A 13075-nucleotide genomic window follows, 5' to 3' on the forward strand; every position below is an offset into this window, starting at 1 on the left:
CACACTTTTCACATATTTATCTGTGAAACATTTTGAAAACCATTTATCATTTTTCATCCACTTCACAATTCTGTGCCACTTTGTGTTGGTCTATCACATGAAATCCCAATAAAATACATTTACGTTTTTGATTGTAACAAGACAAAATGTTTAAATTTTCAAGGGGTATGAATACTATTTAAAGGCACTGTATTGCAAACTACCTTTTAACTTTAAATGGCTGGCAAAATGCTCTTTAGAGGTGTACAAAAACAGGTACTTGGATGACATTCCATTGGGGGGTAATCTATCCTAATTAACGTTTGGGGTGAAGGATTCCTGTAGTGAGGGCTGGCTGCTGGGATTTATCCTAAGTTTGCTAGAACATGGGTGGGTGTCTAGAACTGTAACTGTGTTTGGAACCTATTAAAAAAACGAAAGGATGTGGATCCCCAGAAATGCATGAGTTGCTGGACTGTGATGTCAGGCTTCATACACCTAAGAAATTCACATTATACCAGTATATATTAACAAACAGACCAAATAATGTATAACATATATAAATATTGAACAGTACACTTGGGTTTTGTTCTCACCTGCGGGTACTGTAATCATGGACGCAATCGCACAATTCCAGAATTGTGCCAACCAGGGAGGCCTTTGCGATGCCATTGTTTCTTAATGACAGCCCAAACACGGAGTGATTTTGCTGCGATTGTCGAGTGACAAAACAAATTGCGGCAGTGTTAAACGCTCCTGGCTCTCTGGCAAAATTTGGTACATGAGCTTTGTAGTGCTTTTGGAGCAGTAGGGAGTCCAATTCAAAAAAATGGTGCAGCTCCATAAATGTGCACAAAAAAGCTAAAAAGAAAACATGGTGCAGCAGCTGTCGATGCAGTACGCTTAGGTGTGACTGGATCCTTACAATATGGAAAGGTGATAGACAAATTTGTTTTGTAATCAACTTTCTTTTGACTGGAGTACCTCTTTAAATACCACATCTGGCTGCAGTCTTTGTTTTTTAATGCTAATTATGGCTGTTGGACATTGTATAGATTGCCTTATTAAATAAACACGTATTATGCTATAGGTCATTGTTGTCCATCTGGGTCCTTGGGGACATGAGCATGCCACAGTTTTAGGACAATCTAATTAGCAGGCAGTAGTGTACCAAAGGGGAATCTTTAGTGTTTAATGGTCTCCATGTGTGTTTATATGTGTGTGATCAGCTTGACGTAAGTACTCTTCTTATCCCTGATTATAACATGTATTTAGGATTAGGGTAACATTTCCGATTAGGGAAACATGAAACGGCAGTAATTAAAACCAGAAAGTCATATCAAAATAGGTTTAGGTAAATGTTACATGGAAATGTGGAATAAAGACCTGCTACGTAATATGACAAAACAGTGAATCCAAATTCTTAGCCTTTCTCAACGTTTTTTTTACCCAAGAGGAACCCTTGAAATTATTTTCAGGTCTTGCGTTAGCGTGAAAAAAAGCTCTTTACTTTGGTGGCAAGTGGGGAAAAAAAGCTCCTCTTACAGTGGTGGTCAGAATGCCACCCTTAGTCATACCTAAAAAGATCATTGGTGTCCGGTAGCTGGCTCAAACAGGTTCCCCTGGCCCTGAACTATGGAAGTACCTTCAAATAGCCATAGTTTGAGGAACCCTGGTTGAGAATAGCTGACTTAGGAGTACATTATATTATAAAGTCAGGGTCCTGTGACAGCCTCCCGTACAACAGCCCCAGGTCACCGTAGCAAAAGCCTTCCGTCAGGCTGTCTTTCGCTGTCCAAGGGCACACTTGGGCTGAATGCCATCGGAGGGCTCAGTAGCTCTCACCCAGCCGCATCTCTGCCCGGACTAGCCTGCCTAACTCAGCTGTCCACTTCTTGTGCAGTTCCTCTAATAACAGAACTTGCACTTCATACTGCAACCACTACCTTTCCTGTGAGAAGAGGAGAATTTTTCCCTGGCAGAGCTGCTCTCGGTTCAGTGCTTCCTTCCAGAGTTGCTGGCAGACCGAGTCCTACCATCCCAGCAGGACCTGCGTTGGCACTGGTTCTCTGTGCTGCAGGTGCTTCTCTTGCAGTCTCCTTACGAATTCCTCTGCCATGACAAACCTCTAACCGGACCTCAAACCGGGTGGTGGTTTGGAAGTTTCAGACTGCAGGAAGCACCCCACCGCTTATCACTAAATGTGAGGGAACCATCTTGGGTGCTTCTGTCAAGATATAGCTTCCAAACTGGACCTAGGAACCAGATATTTTAGCTGAGCCAAGACTAGACACTAGTTTTGATGCAAACTGGAACTCTATTGAAATTTCACACAGAATATATAGCACAGAAGATCAGGTAGAACCTGATCACATTACCCTAACAATGCAAACTTGTAAACAGGAGTAGAATTAAAATAGCTAAGGAACAGCCAACATAAACATTAAGCTAATTAACCACTTAAGCCCCAGAGGATTTGGCTGCTCAAAGACAAGAGCATATTTTGCGATTCGGCACTGTGTGAGTTTAGCGGACAATTGCGCGGTCGTGCGACGATGTACCCAAATTAAATTGACGTCCTTTTTTTCCCACAAACAGAGCTTTCTTTTGGTGCTATTTGATCACCTGTGCGATTTTTACTTTTTGTACTATAAACAAAAATAGAGCAAAAATTTTGAAAAACAAACTATTTTTCACATTTATTTTTATATGAAATTCCCCCCCCAAAAAATGTAAAAATCAGAAATTTTTTAACATTTTAGGCCAATTTGTTTTCTGCTACATATTTTTGGTAAAAAAGATCACAATATGCGTATTTTGATTGGTTTGTGCAAAAGTTATTGCGTTTACTAACTAAGGGAAAGATTTTTTTTAACGAGTAATGGCGGCGATCTGCGTTTCTTTTTTTTTTTTGCGGGACTGCGACATTGCGGCGGACAGATCGGACCCTTGACTGACATTTTTGACACTTTTGGGGGTACCAGTGACATTACTACAGTAATCAGTGCTATACATATGCACTGTTACTGTAAAAATGACACTGGTAGGGAAGGGGTTAACTTTTAGAGATGCAGGGGTTAAATGTGTCCCTAGGGGCGTGTTTCTAACTGTAAAGGGGTGTGGCTTTTCATGTAACCGCAAAGACCTACGATCCTACATAGCAGGATCGTATGATCTCTGCAGTTACACCAGGGAGAATGACAGGCGACTTTGTTTACATTAGCCACCTGCCTTTCTCCCTCTCCACCGGGAGATCGCGAGTGACCGGCAGATATCGGACCCGCCGGTCACAGGCGTGGGGATGCAGGGGAACAAGCGGGGGCGGTAGCGCGCCTCCGGCGGCACGCGCTCGCCCCTACAGACTCCTGGGCTAGTGACGTAATACTACGTCACTTTGCCCAGGAGGGGCTAACCGCCGCAGTAAATGTACTTGCGGCGGTCGGCAAGTGGTTAAACAACTAGCCATCTAAGTGACTCAGTGCCCATCTCTCCTATGCACAGCTACGCATATCGATTCCTTTTCTCTGTCTGACCATTCTCCTGTCCACCTCACCATTAACTGGGACTCTAGACCACCGAGACCCCCAACTTAGGGACTGAACGAATCGCTCCTCCAGTACCCAGAGGTTCGGGCGGAGATTGACGCGGCCTTGTCTGCGTATTTTGCGGATAATGCAGACCCCTCCCTATCGCCCTCGGTCATTTGGGAGGCCCACAAGTGTGTCATCCGGGGGGTCCTCATTCGTGTGGGTTCGCGCCGGAAACGTGAACGGGAGAGCGCGGTGGCTGCTTAGCACGCATTGAGACTCTGAGTTCATCCCATAAACATTCTCTGGCGGCGGAACATTTATTGCCCCTCACATGAGCTAGGGAGGAAGTGAATACCCTGTTGTTCTACAAAGCAGTGCGGAGCCTGGCCTGGTCCAGGCGTCACTTTTATGAGTATTCGAACAAGAATGGGGCGATGTTGGCTCGGGCCCTGCGTGGACCTAGGTGGCGCACCATCATCTCCCAGGTGCAGTCGGCCACGGGGCAGAGGGTTCATACCTCAGCAGTGGTTGTCGACAAGTTTTGCAATTTCTACCGCTCTTTGTACAACCTTCACTCCTCTGGACCTCCCCCACCTGCATCGCCTGGATTGGCTGTGGCCGCGGCCTACGTCCGGGAATCTGGCATGCCTTCTCTGTCGGCGGAACAAGCGTCCAACCTGGAGGGGGAGATCACAGAGGATGAACTAACCCTGGCTCTTTCCAACTCCAAGCCACACAAGGCGCCGGGCCCCGATGGTTTTACTCTGCCCTATTATCAGCAGTTTGCAGCAAGTCTCAACGCACCCCTCCTGGCTCATTACAACGCTGTCAGGGAGGGCGGCTCTTTGCCCGCGGACTCCCTCCGGGCATATATTACCCTCATACACAAAGATGGTAAGGATCACACGTCTTGTGGTAGTTACCGCCCCATCTCCCTACTCAATACGGATCTTAAGCTATTCGCTAAGATTCTCGCCAACAGACTCCTGCCCCACATATCGCACCTGATCCATTATGACCAGGTGGGTTTTATACCGCTCCGGGAGGCCAGGGACAACACGGCCCCGGGTAATTTACCTTATCCATTTCGCTCGCTCCTCTCGTAGCCCGATGGTATTCCTTTCCACCGATGCTGAAAAGGTGTTTGACAGGGTGGCCTGGGATTTCATCGAGGCCACCCTGTCCCACGTCGGCCTGGGACCCTGGCTGCTGCAGTGTATCCTGGCTCTTTACTCCTCGCCCTCGGCTGTGGTACGGGTCAATGATTGGCGGTCGGATTTCTTCCCAATAACGAATGGTACTCGCCAGGGCTGCCCATTGTCCCCCCTGATCTTCGTCCTGACCCTTGAACCGTTCCCCTGCATGATCCGGGGAATCTGGTTATCACAACCCTACGATTGGCAGGCGGTCACCATAAAGTGGCTGCTTATGCAGACAATTTGATTTTCTTTGTCACAAATCCTGTCACGTCACTCCCGAACATCCTGCATGCTCTCGATGTATATGGTAAACTTTCAAATTATAAGATTAATCTCACTAAATCTGCGGCACTTAATGTCTCTTCCCCCACATCGGTCGAGCGCGCCCTCTGGTCCTCCTTCCCATTTCATTGGGCCGACAATTCTCTGGTGTACCTGGGGATCCGCATTACGGCGGATCCACTTGATCTCCTTTTCAGGAGAATTTTCCTCCTCTCCTGGGAACCCTCAAGGCAGATATCCAAACGTGGCAGTTGCTAATGCTGACCTGGTTCGGGCGTTGCAGTGCCCTCAAAATGAACGTGCTCCCCAGACTTCTTTATGTTCTCCAGGCTCTGCCGATTGCGGTCCCTATACCTTTCTTTACCCAGGTGCGGGCGCTGTTCCGATCCTTCATCTGGGCCTCTAGATCCCCTAGGATCTGGATGCAGACCCTCTCCCTCCCCAATGTGAGGGGGGGCGTGGGTCTGCCGGACCTCCTCCGCTATTACAGAGCTTCCCACCTTGTGCGAGTTCTCGACTGGCATGGTAATGCGACGGCTAAGCAGTGGGTGGGCCTGGAGAACGGGGTGGCGGGCCGACCCTTGCCCCTGGCCCCTTGGTCGCCTCTAACACCTGCTGACCCCCTTCTCTCTCACCCGACGATCGGGGCCACGCTCCGAGAGTCTCAATGAATACTACAGCACCCGTCGGTCACCCCCTCGCCCTCCCCACTGATACCTGTCCTGGGCAACCCTGACTTTCCTCCAGGCTGCACAAGTGTCAGAGTGCGGCCTTGGCCCAGACTGGGAGGACCCGCCTCATGGATGTGTGGCTGCGGGGCGGCGTTCCCTCACACGTGGAGATCGCAGCCTGGCCGGGGACTTCCTTAGACCCCCTCAGTGTTCTACAGATGCGACACTTCCTCCTCCATATACAGAAAATGGGCTACACTCCTCGAACCTTGACCAAGGCCTTGTTCGAGGCCTTGTGCCGAGATGGCGATCCCCCTAGACATGCTCTGTCCTTCCTTTACTCTCTCCTCCTGGATCTGGATGGGGGATCGGAAAAGATTCTGACCTTGGCCCACAAGGCTTCGCTGGCTTGCAAATCTCAAGAAATCAGTTAGAAAATTCTCACTAGGTGGTACAGGGTCCCTGCGGTCCTGCACAGAATGAGCGTGTATTGCCCAGAGAGGTGTTGGAGATTTGGCTCTGAGGGAGGGACAATGCTTCACATTTTTTGGGCATGTCCTTTACTGCGGGCATTCTGGAGCGAGGTAGCATCGGTAATCAAACCGCTTACCGCGGTCTAGGTGGGATACGACCCTGTGCTGTGCCTACTACACCTTACAGGTAGACCAATTCAGAAATACCAGACTTCTTTGGCAATCCATCTCCTCAATGCAGTTAAGGCCTGCATCCCGGCCATGTGGAGACAGACGCAACCCCCCACTTGGAAATTATGGTTCTCCAAGATGGTGGAAACCCACCGTATGGAGGAACTGACTGCAACGTTGAAAAACACTGAAGAACTCACAAGGGACCGCTGGCGGCCTTGGGTGCATTTTACATGTACGGATGCGTACTTGCAGGCCATTGACTGAGCTGTGGTGGACTGTTCGGCCTTCGTTGGGTATGTGCCTTGGTGTCCACGTCTCGGCCTTCTCTTTCAGTTCCCCTCTTTTTCCCCCTTCTCCTCCTTTCTTGTAACTTCCATCCCTTCCTCCATTCCTCCCCTCTATTTCCCCCTGTGTCTTCCCACCTCCCCCCTTTGTTCTCGCAATGCTTTATATTCGTTGCCAGCTATGTTGCCTGTAAATCATTGCTGTATGAGGACCCGCCTCTCCTAGGCGCTGTGTAAGGTGCCCACGGATTGGGGTTGGCGGCACATCTTCGCGCCTCCCTTTGCATGCATATGCACCGTGTGCATTTTCCTTTGCTATATTTTTGAAAATTGTTCTTATATAGCACCTGAATATGTCTGTCTGTAGGCTGTCACTACGTGCCTGTCACCACCATGTGCACTTTCGTGCCTGACTGCTGCTGTATTTAACTGTTGACTTTTTCTGTTGGTTGGAGTGACTTTGTTCTCATCCTCCTATTGCCTTTTTGTACGGTGCTTTGTTCTCCATAAAGAAATTTAAAAAAAAAGTGACTCAGTGCCCACCCGGACCGTTTGGCACCAAGCCCAGAACCCTGGATACAAAGTACATTACACATTATAAGCATAAACATCCCACATTGGTTCGTTAAGGTAAAGTGGCCACAATAGTAATCACACCTCCAAAAGATGATCGGACAGACAGAAACAATAGATGACTCAATTGCCAATAGCAATGCACACATAGGAGGCACACAATGGGAGAGACATACGTGACAATAAACAGACTATAGCAGGAGACCCAAGTATCAGGTTGGTTTGGGCTGAACATATTAACATCCTGCATTGAGTCTTTTTGGATGCAAGATCCACTTTAAGCTCACCTGAAGAAATGAGGATACTGCTTTTGTGACAGAAATCATCAACGGATATTTCCTTTTAATTGCTGAAAATGTGTTTATCTTGAAAAGCCACCATACATTAGGATTGGTATACTGTGATACTCTGTGTCAGATGTGAGTATGCAACCCCTGAATATTCAGTGCTCAGAATTGTCTGGATGGTGTGTGTAGTGATTACAGTAGCAGCAATCACACATGAACCACATATTATATACATGATGATGGAGTATGACCATGGATTTCATCTTGTCTGTTTGATTCCGGAGTAACAATCTGTCCGCTTCAAGGACAGTCCAGGGATAGCCCATACATGGGCAAAGTATTAGTAGATCAAGTCTAAAACTCCTTATGATGACCAAGTCTTTAAAAACCTCACTCCCAACTCGCCTTTATTTGCCTCTGTCATTTTCTCGGTTGCTCTGTTGGAACTCTCAGAATATGCTTGGTGCTTCCAGGTTTGGGGGAGCATTATGACCTCTTCACATGATGCAGTACTTAAACCTAGCAGCCAGTTGCCAGGCTCATGCATTGTCATGTGAGGATGAAGATGAGTTTACCAACCTTGTGTGAGGGCTTGACGCTATCCAACAGAAGATTTGGACTCCTGTCACTGAGAGAGCAAAGGAGTGTTAGGGGACTTTGGCCAAGATACAAATAGGTGGTTTGGGGATGAGGGGTTTTAAGAGGCTTTTACTTTACTCATTCAGGCCTATTTAACCTCCATAAGAAAAGGTGTGTTTATCAGCATCCTAAAGGATACCTTTTGACAAAAAATAATAAATGTGCACTTTTTTGCATGTAAAAAAATGTGCATTTACTGTATTATTTTCTGTTTTGGAAGCCTGTTAAGCATTGCACCAGCGATTATCAGATCGCTATCGCCATGCAGGTCTCCTGCAGATCTGTCAATGTATTGGCTTGCTTGTACTTCGTACGAGGAAGCCGATACATTTTGACAGGAAGACTCCATGAACTACCACAGAATTGACAGCACCGTGGTAGTTCATTAAAAACGACAAGCCAACAGACGCAAAGGCTGCTGGACCTTGAATGATTGACACGGCCAGGTGGCAGCAGACACGGGGAGAAGATCCCCGGTCTGCTGTCACAGCGGGGATTGGAAAGGGGTTGGGGGGGAGGGGTTGCATTCAGAACATGTTACATGTTAGAACCTGAATATGGGTGTAATATGTTATGAAGGTGAACTTATCCTTTAAGTTAGTGTATGTTTTGTATATTTAAGTCTATGAACACAGGTCTATCATAAAGCTGCATGGATATAAGGATCACTAAAGCACAATCCCTGTGTTGAAAAAGCAGAGCATTGCCATATACACATATAAATGATAAATGATAACAAGCCTACTGCCTTAGTCAGCTCCCTAAAGCCTGTATGCCAAACACAGCATTGCCTGACCTAACTCTGGCTTCTTTGTCTTTTAGTTCATACAAGCAAGTCGGACATTAATAGAGACTTCAGATGCCGTTTACAACAAAATAATTCAAGTGCAAAAAACAGGTAAGATGTGTTTTGCACACTGTTTTCACTCTTCAGTCTGGTCTGAAAATCCTGGTATTGTCGAGCAAGCTATAGTAATTTTAAAAGTTACCTTTCCAAGGGCCACCACTTTTCCTCAAAATTGGGGATAAACAGATGTGCCGGAATTTAGTTCATGGAGGGTTCACAAGATCCTGAATAAAGTCAGAAAATTAGGAACTCAAAATGTAATCTCATTGACGTGCTAGGTAGGTGTTTTTCTTAGTGATTTCTCAACAAAATAAAGCATGAAGAAATGGATGGACGGGTGAGTTTGCTTTGATCATTAAAAATTAATGAAATGGCTTTTTCAGTTCGTGGTGCTCAGATACAAATAAGTTCCACATTCAGTTTAATAGACAAGGGATTGGCACGATAAGGCATAGACAGTTGGACTGTGCCATTGCAAGTTATAAGGTGGGTCTTTAGTTCCACTTTAAGGATTGTGAACAAATCTCTGTGCTAAAATCTGGTGCAGTAATGGACCTGTAACCATAATATAATCTAGGGACTGCTTTCTTCTTCCTATCTGTAGAATCTTTAGGAGTAACCTACACTAGACTGTACCCTTCTTTAATCAGGACCTACCAGGCAGAGAAGCCCACTTTTTAGCAAATTCTTCCTTAATAGGGTAATGCACCGAAAAGCACTGTGACAAAACAAACAACCAAATCGACTACTCTTCACAGAAAAACATGTCAAAAGATTGATAGTGAAAATCTTTAATAGAGCTCTTCAGCTCTCTTATGCGTTCCAAAATATATTGGCGCATTGGACTTCACAGTGGGGGAATATACAATCTAAAGTGCCTTGAGTGCCAACACCAACTACTTCCCCTGTTGCAAAATTGACACGGATGCGTCTTCGTCATTCCTCAAGGAGGTTGACCCCCAAATCTGACTCATTACATGCTGAGACAGTGACCCCTACCTTTTAAAGACAACTCCTCAGAGTCCTCTCTGGGCACAGAGGACAGAGGTGGCTGTTTCTTACCTGGCTGCAGCTGAAAAAAGTGAGTTTTACTTGAAACACAAAACCTTACAAAATAGATGCCAGAAAGTCCAAATATATGGATGACCTTAGAATTCCTGAGACTGGAAATAGGGAACCAAAGCATGGGGGGGTACTGCTTGTGATGGTTTGCAGGAATTATAAAATGTCTACCCCACAGGCCACTGTATCGCCAAACAATATTTGGGGCAAAAAAAAAAGTTTTCTGTTCTGCAAGCCTCCACAGAGGCCTGACCCCCCCCCCCCCTTGGACATGCTGCTCCCCACAGTGCCTACTGATCAGTGTCAGTGAAAATTTAGAAGCCCAAGGGTAAACACAGCCCTGGTCATAGCTGACAAGCAAATAGGAGAGGCAGCTTGCTGAAGAGCCTTGAGCTGGCAGCATCCCTGGTCTGCCTAATCCAGAGAGGCTGCACATGTGGTTCCTCAAGCAAGTAGCTTGTACACTGCAGGGCCACTCCTTCTGCTGCCTTTCTTCATTTCCTGCTCTACTGAGGGTGAAAGCCTTAAACAAAGGTTGGCTTGGGGCTGCCTAGAGAAAATTGCTCTGGATACTGTAAGCTGTGGCTCCCTTCGTGCAGGAGATCTATGGCAAGATCTGCAGAAGTTCCTTTAAGAGCCAGTGCACCTTCAATAGATCTTTGAAGGGCCAACACCCCACACAGCCAAACCAGCCACCTCTCAAGGTGCAGCAGTAACCCCTCTTGGGGGACCACTGAAGCAGAGGCGGCTCTAGGCTTTGTGAGGCCTAAGGCAAAACCTGGACATGAGGCCCCACTCACGCCCATAATGGGAAAAATAATTAAAGCGATAAAAATTAACTGTATAAATCGCATATATTAAGAGCCTCAACCTTTGTACTATGAATTTACAGTTTCTAGAATTTTCTCTAACCAATTCTTCTTTAATCGAAGATCATTAAACATCCAGTATGTATGTACAGTATATATATATATATATATATATATCTGCTCTTACATCACAGTCCCCAGCATTTCCCTATAGGTCATGATTCCCTGAGTCCCTCCTTACATCAGAGTTCAGTGTCCCCCCCCCCCCCCCTACATAAGAGTTCACCTTTAAATCCGATTCCCCCCAGCATCTCCTCCTTACATCAGAGTCCACAGAATTCCTCTTAACATTAGAGTCCCCCTCTTAAATCAAATTTCACAGAGCCCCCTTTACATTAGAGACTCCAGAGTTTCCCCTTACACTGTAAGAGGGAACTCTGAAGACTCTGATGTAAGAGGAGTTCTGGGAACCCTAATTTAGGGGGAATGTTGGGGACTCTGATGTAAGGAGAGTTCTGGGAACCCTGATTTGATGGGGAAAGCTGGGTACTCTGGTGTAAAAGGGAACTCTGTGGTCACCAAAGCTCCCCCTTGCATCAGAGTTTTCAGAGACCCCCTTACACTTCCCTTCCTCAGTCTGCCACAGTCCAGGGCACAACAAGTCTCACTGCAAATGGCTGCCATACCTGAGTCCCCACAGAGGGCACTGTAAATTCCAGTATAGTGCACTGCCATTCCTCCCTGAGGAATGGAAGCCTGCTATGCTTGGACTTGTACTGCTCTCTGTAGGGGACTGAGGAACTACTGCCTGCTATGCTAAGACTTGTAGTGCCCTCTGTGGGGACCAAGGAATGGCAGCCTGCTATTCTGGAACTTGTAATGCCCTCTGTGAGGGACTGAGGATTCCTCAGTCCTCCACATTCTAGGGCACTATAAGTCCCAGCATAGTGGGCTGTCATTCCTCAGTCCCTCACAGCTGGGGGGAAAAACAACAGAGTTAAACATCTAAAGGACAACTCCAACCAAAACTACCAATAATGTACAGAGTCCATATGCTATATAATGTCACAGCCCTGCTACCCCTCACCTTCCACCTCGGGTGCTGTCATTGTGTAGGGAAAGGGCTCCAGCTCCACCATATTTGGCTTTGATGTCAGATATGCAGGACTGGCTCAGCTCCACTCTCTTCCCTGGCAACTGACTCTGGCGTCACGGGGGGCCTCTCCTCCTCCCCCAGCCACCCAGGGGCCCTCTCCTTCTCCCCCAGTCACCCAGGGGCCCTCTCCTCTTCCCCTAGCCACCCAGGGACCCTCTCCTCTTCCCCTAGCCACCAAGGGGCCCTCTCCTCTTCCCCTAGCCACCAAGGGGCCCTCTCCTCTTCCCCTAGCCACCAAGGGGCCCTCTCCTTTTCCCCTAGCCACCCAGGGGCCCTCTCCTTCTCTTCCAGCCACCCTCTCTTCCCCCAGCCACCCAGGACCTTCTTCTTCTCCTCCTCCTCCACCAACCCTTCTAAGACTCTTCCAACTTCCCTGGGGCTACTCAGCCCCTTTGCGTAGTAGACACCACAAATCTATGACCAGCCTGCAGAGTGACAAGTCGGGGCCTGGTTACCTGTATTTTCCTGGGCCAGGGCAGAGCTCTCCTCTCAGAGCAACAACCGATGATAGCGGAGTGAGCTGACCGGGCAGTCACTTCCTAATAATGCAGGTACACGGCCACCGATTCCTCCACATTTTAGGATTACATGATCAGATGGCCAATCCCCAGGCAGAGAAGGCGGGGTAAGTGTCAGCGGACAACAGACACCTGGCAGCCGCAGTGAAGGGACTGCAGCACACTGCTGCAACTTTTATATCCGAGGATTTAAAACAATCTTTTTCTTGGGAGATTTCCCTGACTGCGCCCTTCTAAATGTTGTCGCTCCGCCACTGGACGCGAGGCCCCTGTAGGTGCGAGGCCTTAGGCGACCGCCTAATTTGCCTAATTAGAGAGCCGCCTATGCACTGAAGTCTCCCTATACCCCAATAAAAATACAAAAAGACCAGGGCAGGGAAGTGGTATGGGGGCATACTGGAAAGGGAAACCACCAACGTGACTCGTTGCAGCGAAGCCCTGTCCACACTCCCTGTCCTCCATCCAAGACATTGGCAGGATGCCCCCAGCCAAAGCTGAGATTCTGCTGACCTGTAAGGGAATACTGTGACTGACTGGCACATATGTGCATTCGACAGGCTTGGGTAAGAACGCTGCAGGCTTCCCACAAAGA

The 13075-nt window shown here is 47.6% G+C and overlaps 1 protein-coding gene across 1 annotated transcript in view; it reads left to right on the forward strand.

Annotated features, from left to right (window-relative positions):
- The window catches only part of LOC309566330 (inactive phospholipase C-like protein 2), a 387613-nt gene that overhangs the window by 232116 nt on the left and 142422 nt on the right, over window positions 1-13075 (forward strand). The window contains exon 4 of the mRNA XM_082271442.1: window positions 8914-8989. Within this exon, the coding sequence (XP_082127568.1) occupies window positions 8914-8989 (76 nt within the window). The remainder of the gene's footprint in view (window positions 1-8913; window positions 8990-13075) is intronic.

The sequence above is a fragment of the Pelophylax lessonae genome, assembly GCF_965119305.1.
Source record: "Pelophylax lessonae genome assembly, chromosome: 11".
In the NCBI taxonomy this organism is placed as follows: Eukaryota; Metazoa; Chordata; class Amphibia; order Anura; family Ranidae; genus Pelophylax; species Pelophylax lessonae.